Source organism: Schistocerca piceifrons, chromosome 2, assembly GCF_021461385.2.
Source record: "Schistocerca piceifrons isolate TAMUIC-IGC-003096 chromosome 2, iqSchPice1.1, whole genome shotgun sequence".
Lineage (NCBI taxonomy): Eukaryota > Metazoa > Arthropoda > Insecta > Orthoptera > Acrididae > Schistocerca > Schistocerca piceifrons.
In genome coordinates, this window is record NC_060139.1 from 122,274,382 (window position 1) to 122,300,897 (window position 26,516).

General features: G+C 39.6%; 1 protein-coding gene across 2 annotated transcripts in view; it reads right to left on the reverse strand.

Annotated features, from left to right (window-relative positions):
• Positions 1 to 4,538: 4,538 nt before the first annotated feature.
• LOC124776926 (transport and Golgi organization protein 11) overlaps positions 4,539 to 26,516 on the reverse strand; it is a 48,282-nt gene continuing 26,304 nt past the window's right edge. For both annotated transcript variants that reach the window (XM_047252145.1, XM_047252144.1), the window contains exons 4-5: positions 18,876 to 19,009; positions 4,539 to 5,372 (exon numbers count right to left, since the gene is read on the reverse strand). In XM_047252145.1, the coding sequence (XP_047108101.1) occupies positions 5,162 to 5,372; positions 18,876 to 19,009 (345 nt within the window). In that variant the 3' untranslated portion in view covers positions 4,539 to 5,161. The remainder of the gene's footprint in view (positions 5,373 to 18,875; positions 19,010 to 26,516) is intronic.

Sequence of the window (26,516 nt, forward strand, 5' to 3'; positions counted from 1 at the left end):
TTTTCATCTTCGCTAGCAGTAGTATCCTATTCTTCCATTGACCTCTATAGTATGGGATACAAATTTTATGTGTGTTGGTCTTTTCGAATAGCGACATATATAACATTTGTATCCTGTACCTCAGTTGACCTATATAGGTCAACTAAAGAACTGAGGCAAAGGCTGCCAATGTTACATATCACCTGTACTGAAGTACAGGATACAAATTTTTCATATGTCGGTCTTTTTGCCATTGATAGTACTAGTATCAACTGAAAAATATCTTAGTAATACTAGTACTAGCAAAGGTGAAAAAAAGCAACAAGTGTAAAATTTGAATACCACACTACAATTAAGATAAATAAATCCACACCTAGAAACAAAAGCATTTATTTCAATTTACAATAACGACACCTCACTACAGAAGACCACCAATTTATTACCTACGACTCAAAAATAAAGATGTTAATATTCATGAGTAAACTATGATGTCATTGGTCAAAGCCGACAGTTTCTATCCCATTCTTCAGTTGACCCAACACCTGTCTTGTGTATCTTAGTTTTGCACATGTACAACAACTGCTTTTGGGGCTGTGACGGCTGGGGCTAGTGGATATGTAGCGTACACAGTGTGTTAAAGTGGTTAGCAACCCAGAGAGAATTTACTGTACTGGCACACTCTGAAAATCTGGGCCCAAGATGTGTGTTGTATGATCAGTCTCTTTTTAGGTCTGTTTCTGGTTTTAAACGCATGCTTGTCCTGTATGACGAGAGTGGTAAAATTCATTCTGACTCACTGCTTTTCAACTGTCTGAGGTGGTGTTCTATCCTATGTAACATCTTTCCAGTTCAGAAACCAAATGAAACCATATTTGCTTCACAATGACACTGACTCCTTGTCAATAGGAGAATTCCTGAATCTGTAGGACTATAGTTTAGTTATTGAGAGAAGGAAAGGGGACACACACACACACACACACACACACACACACACACACACACACACACACACACAGAGCAGGGAGAGGGAGAGACAGGGGTGGGGTGGGGGGCTGCTTGTGCATTTTTCCACTAACAAATGTTACAAGGTTTCTTATGCAAATTAGTAGTTTTGTTTATGATACTTTAATTTCTAAAATTTGAAATGAAATTCACATTCCCATATGTAAATATACTGTTCACATTTGTGTACTTTTCTAAATATTTTTACCTAGTTACAGAAAACAAGACCTTAATGTAAACACCACTGGTGGACTCCACAAAGTGTGAGAGCCCTGGAATTCCCCATCCAAAACTCTAAAAACTGGTGTATGTACTGAACATAAAAAACATTGGAATGAATTAAATGCACAAACCACACCACTTCAATACGCTGGAGGAAATCAATAATGACTCAACAGAGCACCACACAAAATGTCTTCTGCAGTTTTAGGAAAGAATGACACACTCCAAGTGCCTCTACCATCCAGATGTAACACTTGACACCAACCCAAAGGATAGCTGCGTCATCCTGGAGCATTACTATGAGAAGTTTCACAACTGTGAATGTCATGCAGAACAACTGCAATTCAACACTTCCATCCCTAGCCAGGAATCATATAGCTTGATCCACGAAGAAATACACATTAAAAAGAAAATCCCTTGGAAAATGGTACAACTGACCTGATGCTGAAGATTGCAGGCAAACTTTTAATTCACTAACTACAAACCGTCATTGTTAATGCGTGGCACAGAAGTTATAGCTGCAGATTGGAAAACAGCTGTGAATTACCCACCAGACAAAAAGGTCACAATGCTGACCCAAACAATTATCAAAATATTTCTTTTCTGTCATCCACAAAGAATTCTCACTTCCCCTCCTTAGGACTTGATTTGTCCACACCTTCGAGTTTAATCTACTATGTTAATATCTAGTACTAAAAACTATAGTTGTAATCAATCCAGAGATTGGTTTGAAGACAATGTTTTACTATGCATGGTCACTGCAGAGGTGATATGCTGCTGTCTTCCTGTCACCTTTGAACTCACTGATCCAGACAGTTATAGGGGGACCTACAGTTTAATGAGGACTCCAAACTACAGTGCACTTCAGCATTTTTCACAACAAACATTGCCAAACGTGAAAGAAGTGATAAGTGACAGATAATCCCCAGAGTAACTAGAGATCAGACCTGAGGGTTTTGGATCAATAGTCTGGTATGAGATAATAAAAAAAGGTAGAAGAAATTACCTGAAATAAATATAGGAACACAAAGTAAACAAATTAACATTACATTCTTTGTCTTTACTGATGACATAGCAAAAATTTCCTAGACTCCACTGAACCAAGACACATCCTATAGAAGCCTCATGAGATCATTATCAAAAGTGGCCTACAGACCTGTTACACAGTACATGAACTCAAAGCTGGAGTCACTTATGATGAGTAGTGGCATCATAATATAGACGAAACGCTTGAACTATTTAGGTAAAATTATTGGGAACATGGGAAACATCGAAGTTATCAATAAGAAACACACAAGAAGAACTGTGTAATGCCTACACAATCACCTGGAATATACACAAAAGGCAAACATTCACCACTGTCAGTTGGACATTCTCCTGGAAGTACTACGCAGGTGAAACATCATTAACTTTAAAAGCAAATGCCATCAAGAAAATGGAACAATAGATACTGAGGAAAATCTTTGGAGCCAGTGTCCATGACAGTATATTGACACTTTAAGGCTCAGAAGAATTTTATTTTCTTACTGGATTATTTTGTTTAATTGCATAGGACATGTCTTCAATCTTTAAGAACATACAGCAAAAACAGAAGACTTAAGATTCACCATCATAAAAGGAACTCGATAAACCAAGGTACAATGGCTAGCCGACACTCAACATGATGTTATGGAAGGTGCTGTAGATCAATTGGTAACAACACTAAAAAAATACAGACATGAAATCAACACTCTTATGTTCAAGTACAAATAATTGAAAGAAAGGAGCCAAACTTTAGAATGATTTATGCATATTTCATTTGAGAACACAAAGTAATTAGACTGAAGAGCCTAAGAAACTGGTACACCTGCCAAATATTGTGTAGGACCCCCGTGAGCACGCAGAAGTGCCGCAACACAATGTGGCATAGACTTTGACTACTGTCTGAAGTAGTGCTGGAGGGAACTAACACCATGAATCCTGCAGGGCTGTCCATAAATCCGTAAGAGTACAAGGGAGTTGAGATCTCTTCTGAACAGCATGCTGCAAGGCATCCCAGTTATGCTCAGTAATGTTGATGTCTGGGGAGTTTGGTGGCCAGAAGTGTTTAAACTCAGGAAAGTGTTCCTGGAGCCACTTGGTTGTGATTATGGATGTGTGGGATGTTGCATTGTCCTGCTGGAATTGCCCAAGTCCTTTGGAATGCACAATGGACATGAATGGATGCAAGTGATCAGACAAGATGCTTACATATGTCTCACTGTCAAGAGTCATATCTAGATGTATCATGGATCCCGTATCACTCCAACTGCACAAGCCCCACACCATTCCAGGGCCTCCACCTGCTTGAACAATCCACTGCTGACATGCAGGGTCCATGGATTCATGTGGTTGTTTCCATACCCGTACACATCCATCCACTCGATAAAATTTGAAACGAGACTCGTCCAACCAGGCAACATGTTTCCAGTCATCAACAGTTCAATGTTGGTGTTGATGGGCCCAGGCGAGGTGCAAAGCTTTGTGTTGTGCAGTCATCAAGGGTACACGAATGGGCCTTCGGCTCTGAAAGCCCATATCAATGATGTTTCATTGAATGGTTTGCACACCGACACTTGCTGATGGCCCAGCATTGAAATCTGTAGCAATTTGCGGGGTTGCACTTCTGTCACATTGAATGATTCTCTTCAGATGTTGTTGGTCCCATTCTTGCAGGATCTTTTTCCTGTCACAGTGATGTTAGAGATTTGATGTTTTACCGGATTCCTGATACTCACAGTACACTCGTGAAATGGTCGTACGGGAAATTCCCCACTTCATCGTTACCTTGGAGATCCTGCGTCCCATTGCTCATGTGCTGACTATAACAACATGTTCAAAGTCATTTAAATCTTGGTCATCTTTCATTGTAGCAGCAGTAACCGATCCAACAACTGTGTCAGACACTTGTTGTCTTATATAGGCATTGTCAACCGCAGTGCCGTATTCTGCCTGTTTACATATCTCTGTAGTTGAATATGCATGCCGATAACAGTTTCTTTGGCCCTTCAATGTATGTGAAACCCAGTGAAAGGATGAATTAGTTTTGCGAACATAACAGGAAAGTTAAAAGCTAATTAATAGTTCACACATTCTTTTAATGGTCAAACACACAAAAGTGGGTGGTGTAATAAAGATATCTGTATCTAATACTACAACACACAATATTAAGTGAAGTATTTTCACAACTGTCACTGTTTATGGTGTCATCAATACAGCCATACTTAATAGTCTAAACTGACCAATGGCAATTTTAGCAAGGATTAAAATTCTTTAATTATTTGATTAACGAAATTCTGCAAGGAAAAGTTGCCATGTTGCATTAGAATATATAAAAAAGTTTATTTTTCAACAATTGTCACTGACATTGACTTCATATTTACAAAGATTTACACACATTTCTGATACACAATGGAATGAAAACATTTTATATCAGAAAACATTATAATTATTTGTGGAGCTACTGTTTTGGCTTGGCCCAATGTATTCAGATGTAGAAATCCACAAATAGTGTTTCTTTGTAAGCATAAAGGTGTTTTTCCAAGCCAACTGAGCTCAGCTTTGTCATGGAAAGGCTAAATACACAAATTTATCATTAATGTTCAAACTCTAAGAACAAAACTACTGCAAACTAAAATGCACAAAAATATAAAAGCTATATTTCCAGATTAATAAGCAGACAATGTTTGGAGTCAAAGTCAGTCTGATCACAGGTGCTTAGTGTCATTATTCAGAATCACAGAAACCAACACGGCTTACAAAAATTAATACTATTTTATTACAGCCTTAATTTGCATAAACTGTCACAAGCCTCATGGATATTTATTTGGTGATACATTAGCACACTATATTCACACCACCTTACAAGTAATGCACCTTTGGATTTACATAGCTTATTAACAAGAACAGTTTCATTCTTTAACAGATTATTTACAGATTACTACTGTGAGCGATTTAGCCATATTAATGTTTTCAAAACAATGTATGCGAGTCCACAAGCCAAAATAATTTTTTCACGCTGCTGCCTTTTAATATTATCCAACTCTATGGCCATGACACGACGATTTAATTTAGCCATTTGTCGTCTTAAGTGGGTGATTTCTTCATTGTAAGAAAGACCTTCTGCTGGTCCTATTGGTGGTGTGGCCTCCCTGGAAATTATTTTATTTGTGCATATTTTTCAGTATTTGTATTTAAATACAAACTTTAATGCAGTAGGATACTTTTTATCTCCAACAAATTATCAGTTAACAATCAAAATATTTTGGAATAAATAACTTTTAAGTCATTAAAATAATTTAAACTAGGCTATGTCATCCACTTACTAACAAAATGCTACCTGTATTCATTACAACTGTGAATTCTGCATATTGGATTACAAATTTGTCAGTAGTAAGATTCACTCCTTTGGTAACTACATTACCCAGATTAGTTTTTATTTATCTGCCTAGAAGGTGATTACATGCAGAGTATAATTTCAAACTAGAAAGAAAACTGGCAGTGGCTTTTTTGAAAAAAAAGCGTACTAGGATAACCTTCCTCTGAACCGTATTTAAAAGGTTTGTGCATGTGATATCACGTCTACTCACTTTACCAGTCTGATGAAATAAAGAAAAAATATGAAATGGTTTAAGCATTTTACTCATCTGACTATGAAGCAAGTCATTTTTCCTTATTGTGTAACACAAGCCAAAATTCATAATTAAATACTACTTCTCAAGAATGAATTTTCACTCTGCAGCAGAGTGTATGCTGAACTGAAATATCGTGGCATGTTAAAACTGTGTGCCAGACCAGGACTCTGTCTAGGACCTTTGCCTTTCACAAGCAGGTATTGTACTGACTGAACTATCCAAACACGACTCACGAATTGTGTTCACGGCTTTGCTTCTGCCAGTAACTCTTCTTCTACATTCTAAATTTCACAGTTCTCTTACATATCTTGCAGGACTATCATTCCTGAAAGCAGAAAAAAAATGCAAAGAAATGCCTTTTCCACCATCAGCAAGACAGGCAGGAGAACTTCTGTGAAAACTGGAAGGCAGGAGAAAAGGTACAGGCAGAAATAATACTGCGGGGGCAAGTCACAAGTTGCGACTGGATAGCTCAGTCGATAGAATACCTGCCTACTAGAGCCAATGGTATCAGGTCTACGTCTTGCATGGAACACAGTTTTAATGTGTCACGTAGTTTCAAATTCTACTTTACAGAATATTATTATCACTAGAGTCCCACAGCTTTCATTTTATTCACTGTCTCAAGATTTAACGTATGCCTGGTATTAAGTAACTAAAGGTCTCTCAGGAACCACTAAATTTTAAGTTTAATGATAAACAAAAGTGTTCTAGTACAGTAATGAAAAAGTGATATGTAGCAATAATTCTTACATCTTCTATGTCACGTTCCACATGCCGTACAGCACCTACAATTTTGTGCCTTCAGAAAATTATGATAATTCCTGCTGCATCCAACATTACAACTCGAATTCCATTAATATTATATGGTAGTTTTGTAAGTGATATGCTGGGATGTTAATAAGGCTCATGTTCACATCCAAAACTGTCTGCGACTAGTAGCTTAAACAGAATAACTGTTCAACATAGTAATGGTTGAGCACAATTCCTTTCCTTGGAATTCTCCAAACTGGCTTGCAACACTGGATTCAGTAGTTGTTAGTCAACAGAGCTTACCATGTCATTCTTAAAAAGGGAGCAATCATCAGATGTAAATTTAACTTGAGGTATATCACATGGAGTGTTATACATTACAGTTCACAATATACATAAATAAGCTGGTGGATAACTTTGGAAGCTCCACAACACTCTTTGCACATGATGATGATGTGAATGGGCGGGGTGAGGGGGTGAAGGAGGGGGGGGGGGGGGCGGGAAGGGAAGGCAGATGCCAGTCTAACAGTCACTGGAAAAATCTGGTGGAAATTTAATCCACCCACTAAGGAAGTAGGTTACAAGACCTAAATATGTTGTCTTGCTCAGCAATTTGGATAGCAATTAATAGCAAGATTAATAGATGATCTAGGAAATCCGAAAGAAAAGCGGTGCATTTCATTTCATTATAGGTATATTTAGAAAGCATAAGATCAATTAATATTCATCGCAAATTGGTCCAGGGTGGGCTATAATGTTGTGTAATGTGTGTCAAGCCCTACTCTTGGGTAGCACATTGGCTATTACATTGTGGTCATGAGTGAAGGCACGACTATTCACTTGGAACCAGCATCTCAACTTTTCATTGCTTGATGTCCGCCCATGGTAGCTGAGTGGTCAGCGCGACAGAATGTCATACCTAACGGCCTGTGTTCAATTCCTGGCTGGGTCGGAGATTTTCTTCGCTCAGGGACTGGGTGTTGTGTTGTCCTTATCATCATCAATTCATTCTCATCGACACGAAAGTCACTGAAGTGGCGTCAAGTCAAAGACTTGCACCAGGCGAACGGTCTACCTGATGAGTGGCCCTAGCCACACGGCATTTCCATTGGTTGATCATAGCATGGTCTTATATGGTAGCAGCTGCCGATTGCTCAAAAGCTAAGAAACAGAAACTCCACTGCAGCCAACATTGATTTCAGTGACGTCCACCACTGTGAGCAATCATCAGTGCAAGGTTGTGTGTTGTTATAGATAGTATTTTGAGCAGAAGTGTGTTCACCCCACAGATTGGTTATTATGCAACATCATTATTGATTCAGTAACATTTAAATGTGATCTCTGTCATATTTAATGAGTTTTAAGCTCATGACTTACATAGCAGTCAATCCTAAGGAATACTGCATAATATTTCATGACTGTATTTTGAACAGTGTTGTGGTAAAGATTTCAAAGCTGAATAAATTAATGACACTCCTTAAAAAGAATTTACATGTTCTTTACTGGAAAGCAGATTTGCATTTTTCCCAGGACTGTTTCACTGCCAAATCATAAACAGTACCTCAACCATGCCTGATCTTCAGCAAGAGGGACAGCAACTTCGGGAGACACAAGGTGAGCAAATAGCATCCTGTAATGTAGGTGTGACGTACACATCCAACATGGACTGTTTGGCTGTTGCCCTGGTTACACTGTCACAGCCTTTAGGGTAGAGGTGTTATAAATACCATGGTGATGTTCAACCACTATAGTGGTACATGGTGCAAGTGAAATCCTCACAGGTCCTGCAAAATCAATTTGTCAGCAATACGGCAGTTCATCTGTGTAATACTGTAGACTGTCAAGGTGCCTGAATCTGGTGAGGCAGATGACTAACCTCCATCTGGTATTACTGACCACCCCTGTAAGTTTACCCTAGAAACCTTATAGGCTTAAAAGACAGACAACAAAATGGTGATAAAAACACACAGAAATGGTTGTGTCAACTACAAGCATCAGCTATGCTAGAAGGAAAAAATATATCAACTGTGTAAAACGACTTACTGTCAGGACATGAAGGTGTTATCTGCATCCATTTGATCAAACAAGCCCTAAGTTAAAAGGTGATCCTCCTGGCGAGAGGATCCTTGTCACAAATTTTAACTTATATGCACAGATTTTTCTTAACCCTTAAGTAGTTGCATAGGGTCTATGAGCACACAATACTCTATCATACCATGTGATAATTATTTAACATTTTATGCCATTTTAAAATGATGATGATGATGATGATTTCAGTGATATTTTGATCATCTTTTATTTTCATGTAGTTTTAGTAACCTTTTAAGATAGAGATATGATACTTTACATTACCTGGAATAAAATGTTCATTCTTTGTCATCTTTATATGGTATGGTTATCACTTTAGTATGCTTTTTACATCCATGTTTGGAACAGATTGCAGACACTGTGGAATGCTTACTTTCATTTGCACTTGGGCACTAGTGACACCTCCTCTTGTTAGGTAGTGGCAGCTGGTCTTCTTGTTCACATCTTTGTGTGCTGGTACCAATTCCTCTCTGCTAGGTAAAGCTTCATTTTTTGTCATAGAATCTGATGTTTATACAAACTGTTCATCGTTTGGACAATATAGTCCACTAATAACTCCTCAGGCACATTCTTCAGAAATTCACTTCTTGTAACTTTATTACCAGGGCTCAATATGTACAGGATGTGTGAATTCTGAGCTGGTATGTTTACCAAATACAAAAACACTACTAATAGCCATCTTTTTCTTGTTCTTCCACCACTGTAATTACAACATAACTGATGACAAATGCCTACTCCACCTTTCGTATAATTATAAAACATTATAACTTCCAGTTTTTTTCTAAAGGCCTCTATCTTAATTGATTTTTCCATCATAATGGATCACAGAGAGGAGTACAACAGATAGCAATATGGTTGGAACATATGACACCATTGCTACATTATTTTGTAAAACTGCACAGGTGTGAAGCTACAGTTCTTTGTTTATTGGGCAAAAATTGTAGGGAAAGACCTGGTTTGTTCTCTCATAATACTCCTATTAATGTCAACCTTTTTTTCAATAGAATTCTTGCAAGTGGCAGGCTAGTGTACCAGTTGCCAGTAGTTATATTTCTGCCAGTACCTTCTTAAGGAATAATAAAACTTTGAACTATTTTTGAAGAATTGTTTGGTTTGTTGAAAGTACCATCTGGCTTTGTGCCTACATATATTTCAAAGGCCATTATGACAAAATACTCTCGAGTCCACTAATGTAAAAAAGCTTTAGGCCGCATTTCTTTGGCTCTTCTGGCAGATTTTGTCAGAAGGAATATCGTCCATGAAATGGAATTAGTTGCCTGTCGATCGTCACGAATTCTCCAGGAGTGTGTAACTCCAAATATTTACCTTCCAATGGTGCGGTAAGTTCACGCACAGCAGCTAACCTGTCTAGTCTCTTTCCTCTCATCTCTAATTCTTTTGCCATCTAAGAAAATGCAGCAAAGTACAAACAGGAATCTTCTATATGGCATAGTAACTGTCCACCCGTATCCCACATGTATTTCAAATGGAGATGAGAAGCTGCATGTAGCAGGAGACCTAGAAAGACACTTATCTCCACACGGTGACTATCTTGTGTGTCACAAGATCCATCAAACTACCTACAAATGTTCATTATATACATGTTAGTGTTCATAATAATATCATCCATCAATTTATCATGAAATTAAAGAGAGATGATTTCTGCTGGAGTCTTCACCGCTGTAGCTAGCACTAAAGCAGCTGGCTTGGCTTTTGTGTCTTCCCCTGTGACTAACTGGTTTCATATGCCATTAAGTCTGCCCATCTTTATTCATACTGAAATAATTGCTAGCAATGATGTCACTTGAAGAGGCAACTACATCTGAATCTGTATCATGCCAATTTATTTCGATGATGTCCTTTCTATCTTCTGAACTACCATCAGATAGAGACTGTTAATCATCAGTTCATAACAGCTCTGACAATTTCCTCATCTATGAGAAACTTGGACATTTTCTGAAATGACGTGAGAAACAACATTGAAACTTCCATGTATTCAATGAACACTTCCTAAAACATGTAACTGACCTGAAAAGAAGTAACAAATTTACTTCTGAGTTGATGCACATCAAAGACTATGATAGTGATCATGCATAAGCGCTCATGTCTGGTCGCTTCTCTGAAATACTGAACAGCACAAGTGGTCGTGTTGGGTTACTTCACTGAACACTGGAGCGACACAGGTAGTCCAGTCGGGTCAAAACACGCACAAAAAAACAATGACAGTGGTAGTCAGCAGACCTCAAGACACAATCATATAACAATGGAATTTACGTGGGACTGGCTACCTCTGTTTCTCACCATGCCAAAGACTATGTACAGAAGAAAAGACTCTCAGGTCAAATTGACCTGACGCGAGCGCCTATGACTTTATGTGAGAGAAAAGCTAAGTGAATGATTCCTTAAAGAGTTCTACGGGACTTTTTCCAAAGATTTCAACATGCAGATGAATAAATAAAAAAAGGCTACCAGATTTCCTTCTAATATATTGTTAACCATTCCCAATTACAATTCTATCAACAAAAATGAGGAAGACATGGAGAGAGGTAGAGAGAACAACTGTGAGGTATCCTAAATGTATTTTGTTTTGCCTTCCTTCAGAAAGTAATTGTTTCAAAAAGTTTACACTCGGCAAAAAATTACTATTTTGTAAGTTTTTAAAAACTGAATGAATTTTTTTAAAAATCATATGGATATTTTTATCATTTTTACATGACGGATTGCAACTGAACACACTATCTTAGCAGATAATTGTAATGAGAACAATGAACAATATTTTGCACTATACAGCACAATGGAGTAATAGTAGTGGTAGTGGTTGTTGTTATGTTCATAAAGTAAACGTAACATTTGATTATTCACATATTTTTCTCCTTATTAACAAACTGATGTGCTGTATGGTACATGTGCTGCAACAATGTTCATGCACCTCTAACAATTATTCATAATTATCTAGGGTACAAAAAACTGCACTAGAGGTGGTTTGCTCCAATCGACTGTATAAATTAGCTACAGACCCTTAAAAGCTATGGCCAAGCATTTTCCTGGGAATTAATGTTAGCTATAAACCTACAACCATCTAAATGCACATTTTAATACCTAAGTTCACACTGAATCCCACAGCAGTGACATTTTCCATAGCATAAGATTATGTAATTATCGCAGTTTCAATGCTTCTGGTGGCACCCTCGTCTCAGACCTACTTACCCTAGGTTTACTGGTAATTTTTTACAGGTTGTAGATCTAACATAAATTAGTTTAGTGTATTAGTATTAAATCAATTATGCAGGTAGATCAGTAACAAAGGAACTGTAACTAATCAAAATTTTTGTTAAGTGTAAACAAAAGTACCTTGCAAACATTGGCCTTCACCAAAATTTATTCAAGACGGGGCAAAATTCTGAAACTATCTTTATTGTTTTAGGTGTCTCATGAGTTTGAACACGTCGTAATATTTATTTCTTGGGACACAACAGATACACAAAACCTTCATGTTTCTCAAAGGAATGACAGGCATCCACTCAATATTTTCTGAAGGTATATTACTTTGATATGTAAAGGGTAAGTGTTTCATCAGACATGCACAGTGCTTTTTGCTACTTATTATTGGCACCACCATTTTTAGTTAGTGATCCTAAATGATGCCTTTATATTATTAAAATGAAGTGTATTGAACCCTTATTGAACTGTTTGCTTTGTTTTAGGGTGCAAAAATAACTAGGGTCATAAGTGCCAGTGTCAAAACTGTGGAACATGAAGATGAAAAAGAAGTTAAAACCAGCTACACATTAAGCCAAATCAATGGAAGGAAAGATAGCTAAAAACAGGGTCTTGGAGAAAGGTCCATGCCACAGAGACAACGGAGGTCCTGAACTAAAGATTAAATCTCCTTCGCCATATTGATACAACATATGGAAAGTAAAATGGTCGACAGCCTGTGCTTCGTTGCTAAAACTTCTGATAATTCACAAAGCAAACATAAATGAGAATGTAAGTGGTTAAAAAAAGGGCATTCTGTCATGAAATGGCAAACTGTCAAAGGGTGAGGGCAATGAGCACAAAGTGGTGGGGGATCACCACTTAAATGGCCATGGGTAAAAAGGCTGTGCCCAATACACAACGTAGATAAAATGATTTCCTTGCAGCAACAGAGTTGAGAGGAGGTGGGGAGAGGTTTAAATCCCTGGAGTTTGTTTGCATGAAAGGAAGACCAGTGAGGATGCCAAAGTGACAACATCTACTGACAGATGGCAATACATGAGATCAGAGGGAATGTAAGAACTAGCAAGTCAAGGAACGAGGACTACAGCCTTCGCAGCAGTGTCAGCAGCCTCATTTCCCGTCAGACCGACGTGACCAGTGACCCATATAAATATGGCAGTAGCTCCATCAAGACTGAGCAAGTGAAAGCTTTCCTGGACCCGTTGCACTAAGAGATGGACGGTGTACAGCGTGCACAGGCTCTGCAGGACACAGAGTGTATGAACAGATGAAACAATTGAAAAGCCTGTGTCGCCGGATGTACTGTGTGGCCTGATACAGGGCGAAGAATTCCACTGTGAATACTGGGCAGTGTTCTGGAAGCAGATATCAAAAATCTGTCAGTACTAATAATGAAGGCACACTCAACACCAGTCAGTCCAAAGGTATTATCGCGAAGTTCCATGCAAAGCTCGAGAAACTTACGGTGACAGAGCGAGGTTGGAGTAGTGTCCTCAGGAAGCGAATGAATTCAAAGGTGAATATGGGCCGCTGCATGAAGCCAAGGTGGTGAAGGGTTTCACACCCATTCGGAAAATGGCAGGTAGCATGCAGTTAAGCTGCTGGAGCAATAGCCAAAAACATACTCCAGGAGGTAACAGAAGAGGCATGCACCCCATACTGGTGATCAAAGGAGTCATTGAAGAAGGAGGCACAGAATAGGTGGCCAGGCATTGTAGACAAACAGCATACATATCTGCTGAGGAGAGAAATCACGGCGGTACGACAGCAGTAGTTCGGCAGTGACTGCATACAGGCACTCAACCGGGCTAGTTTAACAGGAGCCAGTGACCAAATGGATGCCATGATGGTGGATTGTATTGAGAGAGGGTAAGATGGATGGACGTGAAGATGCATAAACAAAACACCCATAGTCCAGTTGCAAAGAGACAAGGGACTGTTACAAATGGAGAGGATGGTCCGATCCGCTCCCCAGAAAGTACCGCTGAGGTCACATAGGACATTGAGGGACTGCAAACAGCAGGTGGCCAGGTAAGACGTGGGAGGACCAAGAAGGTTTCCTATCAAGTATTAGCCTCAGGAATTTTGTAGATTCAATGATTGGAAGAACAACAGGCCCAAGATGTAAAGACAGTGGAAGAAACCAACTGCACCGTCAGAAATTCATACAAAGGATTTTGTCAGTGGAAAAGGGAAAGCCATTTTCGATGCTCCATGAGTAAAGACAATCGAAACAAGGCTGCTGATGTCGCTCAAGTAGACAGGTCTGTGGAGAACTGCAACACATGGCAAAATCTGTCAACAAAAAGGAGCCGGAGATAACTGATGGGAGACAGGCAATAATAGGGATAATGGCAATACCAAAGAGGACAATGCTCATGATGGAACCCTAAGGCACCCCGTTTTCCTGGATAAAGGTGTCCGACAACGCAGAAACCACATGCACCTTGAAAATTTGGTCTTTTAAAAATTTCTGAATGAAATGGGGCACACGGCCTCGAAAGCCCCACATGTAGAGAGTACAGATGATACCAGTCCTCCAGCAGGTGTCGCAGGCTTTCTCTAAATCTAAAAACATGGCCACAATCTGGCATTTCTGCAGAAAAACATTCACCACGTGGATTGACAAAGTGACAAGATGGCCAACTGCAGAAGGGCGCACTCAAAATCCACAATGTGCAGTGGTTAATAAAATGCGAGACTTGGGCCAACAAGACATGAATCATACTTTCCATCACCTTGCAAACATAGTTAGTGAGGGTAACGGGGTGGTAACGAGAAGAAAAGTGTTTGTCCTTACTGGGCTTAGGTATGGGTATGACAGTGGCTTCACACCAACATCTAGGAAATGTGCCCTCCGCCCAGATGCGATTGTACGTATGAAGGAGGAAGTGCTTGCTCACAAGAGAAGTTTCGCAAAATCTGAATGTGAACATCTTGTGACCCTGAGACGGAAGATTGGGATGAAGTGATAACATGAACAAGCTCCCTCATAGTGAAGGCAGCACTGTAGCACTCTCGACTCTGAGAAGAGAAGGGTATTGCTAGAGCCGCCTCCACTTGTTTCCGATGGAGGAAGGCAGGGTATGGTGGGTGGAGGTCCAAATCTCCATAAAATAGTGGTCCACGGAGTTGGAGATAGCAATAGGGTCCACTATCACATCATCTGCTAAGGTCAAGCCAGACATTGGGGACTGGATCTTTGCCCTAGAGAGTTGTCAGAAGTTGGCCCACACGATGGCAGAGTGAGTGGAACTGTTAAAAGAACTAGTAAATGAAATCCAGCTAGCTTTCTTGCTATTCCAAAGAATGCTACGACACTGTGTATGCAACTGTTTATAACAAATGCAGTTTGCCATCATAGCATGATCATTAAAAACATGGAAAGCATATGCCTGAGACAATCTCAAGAGGAGGTTGCACCGTCACCACTGCAATTGATGCAGTGGAGAAAATGGAGGTGGACAACCACCTTTGTGAGCATCCCTATCACAAGTTACACATTTGGCTGAGTGGGGATGTAACGAAGACACTGGTAGCAGGACATCAGGTATGGAATGTATGGTCAGACTGTGATCACTTGATAGCCTGCTTTGTTCTTTTATGTCAGCACCACTCTACCAAAATTGAGAAAAAGAGAGCGTGTGGACACTAAGGATGCATCTACCTTTTTCATCACCCGATGAACTGTAATGACGCCCCTATCAGGGAGGTACATTTGGATTTCTGCCTCGGTCAGACCTTCGAGCAGCCTAGTGCAAATAACACCACGGGAAGAACTCAGTGTTCGACGGTCCTTGACACCAACAGGATAGCTGAGGAGAAGCGAAGCTGCAAGCAGTTGCCGTGCTTGGGAATCAGAAGTAGTCTCCAAAAGCAAAGTGCCATTGTGTAAATGAGAGCAGGATTTCACAGGGCCAGCAATTGCATCAACACCTTTCTGAATAATAAACTGATTTCCTGTAGCAAAGGACTGACAGTCTCCAGTAAGTGAAACCACGAGGAACCTTGGTGCAGCAGGGAGGGTCTGTGAATCTTGAGCCTCATTCCGTTAGTAGACACTGACCATGGAGAAGAAGATTGGCTCACTGAGAGAAAATCCGCTATAATTGCCAGCATCTCCGATGGCACGCTCTGCTTCCAAAGGGGGTTCCTCCCTCAGAGCAGAGTGTACCCTCCTTAGGTGATTGTTCACATCTCAGATCACACCTCTCGAACACTTGACAGAGGGACAAATTGGCAATTTTGGAAGGTCGCAGCTCAGGCAATCACCCATCCCCTCTTGGCTTGCCCTGTACCAGGAGGTACATGTGAAACCTACCTGTCGATCCTGGACTGGCAATTATGCGTTACCCAGTCACCTGATATGAGACAGGCACATCTACATGGATAATCTGTAAATCACATTTAAGTGTCTGGCAGAGGGTTCATTGAACCACCTTCACAATTCTCTATTATTCCAATCTTGTATGACATGCGGAAAGAACAAACACCTATATATTTCCATACGAGCTCAGATTTCCCTTATTTTATCGTGGTGATCGTTTCTCCCTACGTAGGCCTGTGTCAACATTTGGAAGAGAAAGTTGGTGATTGGAATTTTGTGAGAAGATTCCGTCACAACGAAAAATGCCTTTCTTTTCATGATGTCCAGCCCAAATCCTGTATCATTTCTGTGACACTCTTTCCCATATTTCGCGATAATACAAAAGGTGCAGCCCTTCTTTGAACTTTTTCAATGTACTCCGTCAGTCCTATCTGGTAAGGATCCCACACCATGCAGCAGTATTCTAAGAGGACGGACAAGCATAGTGTAGGCAGTCTCCTTTGTTGATCTGTTACATTTTCTAAGTGTCTGCCAATGAAACGCAATCTTTAGTTAGCCTTCCCCACAACATTTTCTGTGTGTTCCTTCCAATTTAAGTTGTTCATAATTGTAATACCTGGCTATTTGGTTGAATTTACAGCTTTTAGATTAGACTGATTCATCGTGTAACTGAAGTTTAACAAATTCCTTTTAGCACAGATGGATTACCTCACACTTTTCGTTATTTAGGGTCAACTCCCAATTTTTGCACCATTCAGATATGTTTTCTAAATCGTTTTGCAATTTGTTTTGATTTTCTCGCTCTCTGGCTTAGCAGCTTATTTGTAGCCTTGCCCACTGGACTACTGAATTCGTAACTGTATGACTGCATGTTGCACTGTGTTGCACCCTGCAAGATCAAAGCTTTGTCAACTTCTACAGAGGATATCCTTCTGACTTTGAAATTTTACACTTTTTCACTGTTTTCTAATGCAGAATATGGTTAGAGTTTTTACAACATATATGAACAGATCGATAGTATAACATGGCCATGTTTTTCATGGTTTACTGTACTCCTCTGACACAAACTGAATGTAATCTCAGCAAACCACAAAGGGTTTTGTCTGTCCACAGATAAAGGTAAACTACCATTGTGATTAAGTTGTGCAGCAGGAGGAGTGGGTATCCTTGTGCCCTAGCAATTAGCATGAAATTCTGCATTGGGCATTGGATCCTGCTTAGTAAGCAAGTGAAAGAAAAAGATTTTGGGCTATTTCAACAATGTTCTGTAAAGTTTTCATCCTCCTTGACTGCAAGTCAGTGACAAGGAAATGCCATAATTTTCAGTGAACAGCATGCCAACTAAACACACTTATATTGTGTAGTGACTGCTAAATCCACACTATTTTTCTTGTGATTGGAAATGCTAAATATGCAGTTAGTAGAATCGCAGATAATTATTTCCAGAAATATATCAGAATACTGACATGAACTGGTGCCTGTGGTGATGGGCATACTCTTCATTTATGCAGGTAACACTGCAGTGACTGCATAGCTTGAGCATGGTAGAATCTATGAGAGAGTAACTTGGAGCTTAAAATGTTAATTACCTATGAATCTAACCCTGTACAGCTGCTTATTGGCAGGCAGCAACCCAGTATATTTTATGTTACGAAAAGGAACGCAATGCAGCAGTTCAATGTGATTATGTTGAACAAACAAGTACAGTACAGTTTAACAACGAAACACTGCAGTTTGAATTTCCATTGAGAAACTGCTCTTGTTCAGTTCATCTCGTGACTGTACTGTTCAATACAAATGCAGAAACAAGGCACTCCAAACCTGTAGTGAAACTGCTAAAGTTCCCACAGCTGTTTATCATCATCACTGGACACCTCACAGTGATGTTGGTACAGGCAGCTCCATCCAGCCAACATTTACCTGGATGCAAATAGCTGTTTCCATCACCAACCATGTTTACATAGCGAGACAGGATGTTATTATGGTGGCTGTCTGTAACAGTCATCCTTCCAACTGGCTAACCAGCTGCAATGTCAGTGCATCAGACTGGGCAACCAGAAGTAGGTCACATTATGGACCAGCCCGGAAATTTTTTTCTTCACTTTATCTTAACTGTTGGACTGGGCAACAGCAAATAAAGAGGACTCAATACTATTTGGCAAGTAAAAGTTGGAAAGTTGTAATGGAACTGGCTGAACAGACAGAAGTGAGCAGTTATGCAGTAGGATTAGCACATTTTTTCCAACATTATGAAAAATGGCTCTGAGCACTACGGGAATTAACTGCTGTGGTCATCAGTCCCCTAGAACCTAGAACTAGTTAGAGCTAACTAACCTAAGGACGTCACACACATCCGTGCCTGAGGCAGGATTCGAGCAACCGTAGCGGTCGCACGGTTCCAGACTGTAGCGCCTAGAACCGCTCGGCCACTCCGGCCGGCCAACATTATGAAGGCTGGTATGCATGTATTCGTAGTTTTTGAGAGACTGTTTTAGCACAGTCACCAGATGAAAGCCTTCAACATCAAAAAGTGTTGCTGTGTTACATAAATGTTGCTCTGAAGTGTGTGTAAGTCTACTAAGCTAAAACAATCTTTTTACTTTTCCGAAACACTTGTAAACAAAACTTACCTGTTAATTAATTTCTGGTCCACACGTGGTTTAGGTTTAACAAGTGCACCAGGCTTCTCTGCAGGTGCCTCAGAAGTGAACTCAAATGCAGAAGGAAAAGGGTATTCATCAAGCCTTATGACTGATGGAGGAGTCTGAAATGGAACAAATGTTATTCAGTAGAACAATAGTAGTAGTAGTAGTAGTAGTAGTAGTAGTACTGACACATACAACAGCTGCACTGGACGGAAGAAAATCTTGAGACCATGAGTAATGTTTTTTTTTTTTATAATTATAATACATATTGAAGTGAATAAAAATGTGAGAAAAGGGCTTCTCTGAAATTTTGTACTTGAGTTTTACTCTCACCCACTGTAAAATATAAATGTGCAGGTATTAACAAAACCAACAACAATAATAATGATAATAATAACAGTAGCACCTAAAAGGGAAGTGGAGGTTGGAAACCAACGGAACAAATGGAAAGCCAGGATTCTTACTGGAAAAGTTCCTCCTCCTTCTGAAAGAACTTTGTCATCAGACACTACCTGGATTGTATTTTGTACAATAAGACTGAGGAACTTATGGCAGTATTTGAAATATAATGCAAACTGATAGACATAAAACTGTGAGAAAAACATTACAAAAAAAGGACATGCACAGGAAGTGTCAGTCAGGAGGTGAATCAGACACACACACACACACACACACACACACACACACACACACACACACACACACACACACACACAATGACCCTACCTGGCACTTTAATGAATCAAACACATCACCATCTTATAAACATAGGGTGAACCAGAAGGGAAGTTACATGCTTACAGGAGTGATAGTAGTAGTGATTCTCAACAAAAAAAACTTCATATGGACATATGCCCTATTCTGAATGATTTCTGGCATAGAACACATTTAATATTCTCCAGGAGTAAAAGTTTGTGCGAAGAGTGTGAGAATATTGAAAATCTTGCGTGACGCGCATACGCTGTAGCTTGGGTAGTTTCTGTATGCCAATATGATGTAGTTTTCTGACTTGATAGACCGCAAATTGCTCATCTCAACTTCCTCTATACAGTGGTAAATTGTAAACAATGGCAATGTTTGAATAATACAGAGAATAAACAATACTGTAAATTAAATGTGTTTTATCTTCGAAACCATTCAGAATATGGCATGTGCCCAATGAAGTTTCTTGTTCGGGATCATTAATACTATCACCCCTCAAAACATATACTTATAGTCCTGACTCACCCTGTATACTCCGTATCCTATTTTTTTCTCATCTAAGCAACACTGTGATATTTGGATGAATACGTGCTAACTGATGAGACAATGGACAACAACAGATGGGATGTAGTTATGTTCTTCAGTATCAATATGGAGAAGATTAGTGCTTAATATTCCGTCATCGAGGTGATTAGAGACGGAGCACAAGCTCGGATTTGGGAAGGAAATCTGCCATACCCTTTCAAAGGAACCATCCTGTCATTTGCCTGAAGTGATTTGTGGAAATTGCACAAAACTTGAATCAGTACAGTCGGGCACAGGTTTGAAATGTCGTCCTCCTGAATGCAAGTCCAGTGTGCTAACCATTCAGTACCAATAAGACTTTTACAATTATTCACACTGCATTTCTTCTAAATCAACATATAAAGAAAACAGAGAAAATGCAATGAATTATCTACCCCAAGATTGGCATCTGCAGGGGCGATGAAATATGCTATGACAGTAAAATATTCAAGGAACTTCCCGAAAATGTACAGGCCTATTGTCTGTGAGGGTCTTTAACAACAGAATGCTATTTTTCTGCAGGCATGTAAAATGAGTGGAAAATTTTTAAATAAAGAAAGGAAACCCATGAGGCTATATGAATCTACTCTTCACTGCTTATATCGACAAATGAGAAGTTATAAACTTATAAAATCTGGATAAGGCTGGTATTATAATAAAATGCAATTATTATTAGTCACTGAATGAATGAGCATTTTTCCCCACTCAGGCTGTTATTTATTTAAACTTCTCCTTCATTTCACAACCACTTTCAGCTTTTTAAAGCCTTTATCTAGCAATTACCAGAATGGGAAAGCACTCTATATTATCACTATGGAACGGGAACACAATGGTGTTAAAGTGAATTACTGGAAGGACAGTTACCTAGACAAGTTTGTGTGTGCGCGAGTGTATACCTGTCCTTTTTTCCGCCTAAGGTAAGTCTTTCCGCTCCCGGGATTGGAATGACTCCTTACCCTCTCGCTTAAAACCCACATCCTTTTGTCTTTCCCTCTCTCCTGATGAAGCAACTGTTGATTGCTTGAATTTTGTGTGTATGTTTGTGTTTGTTTGTGTGTCTATCAACATGGGAGCACTTTCGTTTGGTAAGTTACATCATCTTTGTTTTTATATATCTAAAAACAAAGATGATGTGACTTACCAAACAAAAGAGCTGGCATGTCGATAGACACACAAAATTCAAGCTTCCGTAACCAACGGTTGCTTCATCAGGAAAGAGGGAAGGAGAGGGAAAGACGAAAATATGTGGGTTTTAAGGGAGAGGGTAAGGAGGGAGTCATTCCAAACCCGGGAGTGGAAAGAGTTACCTTAGGGGGAAAAAAGGACAGGTATACACACACGCGCGCGCGCACACACACACACACACACACACACACACACACACACACACACACACACACACACACACACACACACACACATATCCAGCCGCACATACACAGACCAAGCAGACATTTGTAAAGGCAAAGAGTTTGGGCAGAGATGTCAGTCGAGGCGGAAGTACAGAGGCAAAGATGTTGTTGAATGACAGGTGAAGTATGAGTGGCGGCAACTTGAAATCAGCGGAGGTCGAGGCCTGGTGGGTAACGAGAAGAGAGGATATACTGAAGGGCAAGTTCCCATCTCCGGAGTTCTGACAGGTTGGTGTTAGTGGGAAGTATCCAGATAACCCGGACGGTGTAACACTGTGCCAAGATGTGCTGGCCGTGCACCAAGGCATGTTTAGCCACAGGGTGGTCCTCATTACCAACAAACACTGTCTGCCTGTGTCCATTCATGCGAATGGACAGTTTGTTGCTGGTCATTCCCACATAGAAAGCTTCACAGTTCAGGCAGGTCAGTTGGTAAATCACGTGGGTGCTTTCACAGATGGCTCTGCCTTTGAACGTGTACACCTTCCGGGTTACAGGACTGGAGTAGGTGGTGGTGGGACGGTGCATGGGACAGGTTTTACACCGGGGGCGGTTACAAGGGTAGGAACCAGAGGGTAGGGAAGGTGGTTTGGGGATTTCATAGGGATGAACTAAGAGGTTACGAAGGTTAGGTGGGCGGCAGAAAGACACTCTTGGTGGAGTGGGGAGGATTCCTTAAAGGATGGATCTCATTTCAGGGCAGGATTTGAGGAAGTCGTATCCCTGCTGGAGAGCCACATTCAGAGTCTGATCCAGTCCCGGAAAATATCCTGTCACAAGTGGGGCACTTTTGGGGTTCTTCTGTGGGAGGTTCTGGGTTTGAGGGGATGAGGAAGTGGCTCTGGTAATTTGCTTCTGTATCAGGTCGGGAGGGTAGTTGCGGGATGCGAAAGCTGTTTTCAGGTTGTTGGTGTAATGGTTCAGCGATTCCGGACTGGAGCAGATTTGTTTGCCACGGTACAGAAGCAAATTACCAGAGCCACTAACCTTTTATACTAAAGCATTTACAAAAATTCTATACTTCACCAAATTATTTCACAACCGATTGAAACATTATCTACACCTTTCAAAGTAAAAGGTTTTGGTGGTAAAAATTAGTTACCTTATAGACATCATTTTATGTAAATCATAATAATGAATGCCACAGGCATCAAACATTTTTTTCCGACTGTACTTTTCCTAATATTTCATGGAAATTTGTTGTTCACTAAATTGGAAACTATTATTGAGTTCTAAACATACAGCTGTAAGGGCAAAAACTGTAGAGGAAGACAGAGACTGGAATACATCCAACAAATGATTGAGGACATAGGTTGCAAGTGCTACTCTGAGATGGAAAGGCTGGCACAGGAGAAGAATCCGTGGTGGGGCATCAAACCAGTCAGAACACTGATGACTACGAAACAGTACACTTTTTTTGTAAAGAACTGAATATTTTGCAAAAGTTAAATATATGCTGTTCTTTACATGTGGTATATTTTAGAATCCTAAAGTTTCTATTTTTCAACTTTATAAAATAACATTTACCATTATTTTATTCCTTTGAATTTAGTAAGAGTGGAAAAAAGAGAACTTAACACAAAATTGTTAACAATACAAAAACTGAATGTCATTACAGTAAGTAATTTGAACAATACAGAACCTGTAAGAATTTCATGTTTTAATACAGTATATGGAACTGAAAATGCATCAAATTATCAGTGAATACCATCAACATGTGCATCAGTCCTTGTTTCAAGTGTGCCGACAGCAAGTCGTTTGTGCGTGTTGTCGGTCTCTAAAAAGTACTAGTTAGTGTTAAAAATCTGAATGGTGTATTTTTACTGTTATAAGTTAAAACATGAAATAAAACATGCCATTATATTGTGAAAACATGTCTTCACTTTGTTAGTAAGAAACAAAGCCCTGGATCATCTCCTAGCAAAATAATGAGCACTGTATTAACATTACTGATCATGTAACTTTTTTGTAAATCATTGCTCTTTCCTTGGACTTTAAAAATGTACTACATTAGCAATTTGTGAAGAAAAGAGGGGTGCATAATTTGGGTACAAAACCACAAGAGTTGTTTTTCACATAATTTTGGAAAGATGACCATTTCATCATACACACAGAATTTATTCAATAAATGAGTTTTTTGCACAACAGCTTGAACAAGCACATCTTTGTTTTTACAAACATTCGGTTGTGCATGTAACAATGGGGCTCTAGGTTTCATAATCAAGCAATCTCTTATTTCTTTTTATGTAAGGAATAAATTACATTTTCAAGGACTTTCCCACTCTGTGCATTAAATTTGTGCACAGGATCGTGTTGTTGTTGTTCTTTCCAAAAAATTCTTAAATTTTATTCTGATAGTCATCGGTCAGCATAACAAACATGTTGGCTGCCAGCTTTTAAACCTATGCTTTCAATTTCTTGTTAATACTTCACAGTGTAGATTGGTCATTTCCTAGTATGTGATTTTCTTCACTGTCACACTACATTTGCTCTGAAATGATTGAAAAGTAATTTTGTTTTGATCTACGATGGGGAGTTGTGCCTTGTGTAGGCTATTTTTGTGTTAACCGAAAGATTATTAATCACACTACTATGTAGCTCTATTCAGAAGATCCTATGTAGCTTTATTCAGAAGATCCTGCTCTGCTTTAGTGAAATGTTTATCTGTCAGCTTTCCTACATGTCCGAAAATTTTGAAATGTCTGATTTGTGCTGGCCATCTTTACAAATTCGTTTCATTCTATTGTGAACTATGAGATTACTTACTTTCTTTATACATTTCTCTCTATCTTCCTAACTCATAATATGTGCATAATGATTACTTTGATTATTAAGTCACATTGTACTGGACAGAGAGTTTTGGTTAGCATTAAGCACTTCACATACAGTTGGTGGTTGAGTCACATCTTATGTTTAAACTTATCTCTAATTTCATACTTGGTCCATATAATTTCACTGAATCTTTTCATGTGTTACCAGTTTATTAGTCAACAAAAATTCTTTTTCCTAACATATAATTTGATTCCTTTTGTAATACAAGGCCTTTTTTTTAATATCATATCAATGTTGTACTTTATTCTTTTCTCAGAAAAGCAGCTTTCAAACACTGACAAAAAACTGTAAATAAATACATTAAATTTGGAGCTGGGATTTCAACATTATACAGGGAGGGCCACTGATAGTGACCGAGCCAAATATCTCACGAAGTAAGCATCAAATGAAAAAACTACAAAGAACCTAACTCGTCTAGCTTGAAGGGGGAAACCAGATGGTGCTATGGTTGGCCCACTACATGGCGCTGCCATAGGTAAAACGGATATGAACTGTGCTTTTTTAAATAGGAACCCCCATTTTTATCACATATTCATGTACTACGTAAAGAAAGAAATATGAATGTTTTAGCTGGACCACTTTTTTCGCTTTGTGATAGATGGTGCTGTAATAGTCGCAAACGGATAAGTACGTGGTATCACGTAACATACCGCCAGTGCGGACGGTATTCGCTTTGTGATACATTACCCATTTTAAAATGGACTGTTTAAAACTGTGGAAAAGGTCGATATCCTGTTGATGTATGGCTATTGTGATCAAATTGCCCAACGGGCGTGTGCTATGTATGCTGCTTGGTATCCTGAATGACATCATCCAAGTGTCTGGACTGTTCGCCGGATAGTTATGTTATTTAAGGAAACAGGAAGCGTTCAGCCACGTGTGAAACGTCAACCATGACCTGCAACAAATGATGATGCCCAAGCAGGTGTTTTAGCTGCTGTCACAGCTAATCCGCACATCAGTAGCAGACAAATTGCGCGAGAATCGGGAATCTCAAAAACGTCGGTGTCGAGAATGCTACATCAACATCGATTGCGCCTGTAACATATTTCTATGCATCAGGAATTGCATGGCGACGACTTTGAACATCGTGTACAGTTCTGCCACTGGGCACAAGAGAAATTACGGGGCGACGACAGATTTTTTGCAAGCGTTCTATTTAGCAACAAAGTGTCACTCACCAACAGCAGTAACGTAAACCGGCATAATACGCACTATTGGGCAACAGAAAATCCACGATGGCTGCAACAAGTGGAACATCATCGACCTTGGCAGGTTAATGTATGGTGCGGCATTATGGGAGGAAGGATAATTGGCCCCCATTTTATCGATGGCAATCTAAATGGTACAATGTATGCCGATTTCCTGCGTAATGTTCTACCAATGTTACTACAAGAGTCCCGGTCGGGGCACACATTTTCAACATGTCCCCAATGAAGTACATCAACGCCTGTTTCCAGCTAGGGTGTCCATTTAATTATCATTTCATTACTACAAGAGGTTTCACTGCATGACAGAATGGCGATGTACTTCCAACATGAAGGATGTCCGGCACATAGCTCGCGCGTGGTTGAAGCGGTATTGAATAGCATATTTCATGGCACGTGGATTGGTCGTCGAAACATGGCCCACATGTTCAGCAGATCTGATGCCCCTGGATTTCTTTCTGTGGGGAAAGTTGAAGGATATTTGCTATTGTGATCCACCGACAATGCCTAACATGCGTCAGCGCATTGTCAATGCATGTGCGAACATTACAGAAGGCGAACTACCCGCTGTTAAGAGTAATGTTGTTACACGTATTACCAAATGCATTGAGGTTGACGGACATCCTTTTGAGCATTTATTGCATTAATGTGGTATTTACAAGTAATCACGCCGTAACAGCATGCATTCTTAGAAATGATAAGTTCACAAAGGTACGTATCACATTGGAACAACCGAAATAAAATGTTCAAACATACCTGCATTCTGTATTTTAATTTAAAAAAAACCTACCTGTTACCAACTGTTCATCTAAAATTGTGAGCCATATGTTTGTGGCTATTACAGAGCCCTCCATCATAAAGCGAAAAAAAGTGATCCAACTACAACATTCATATTTCTTTATGTACTA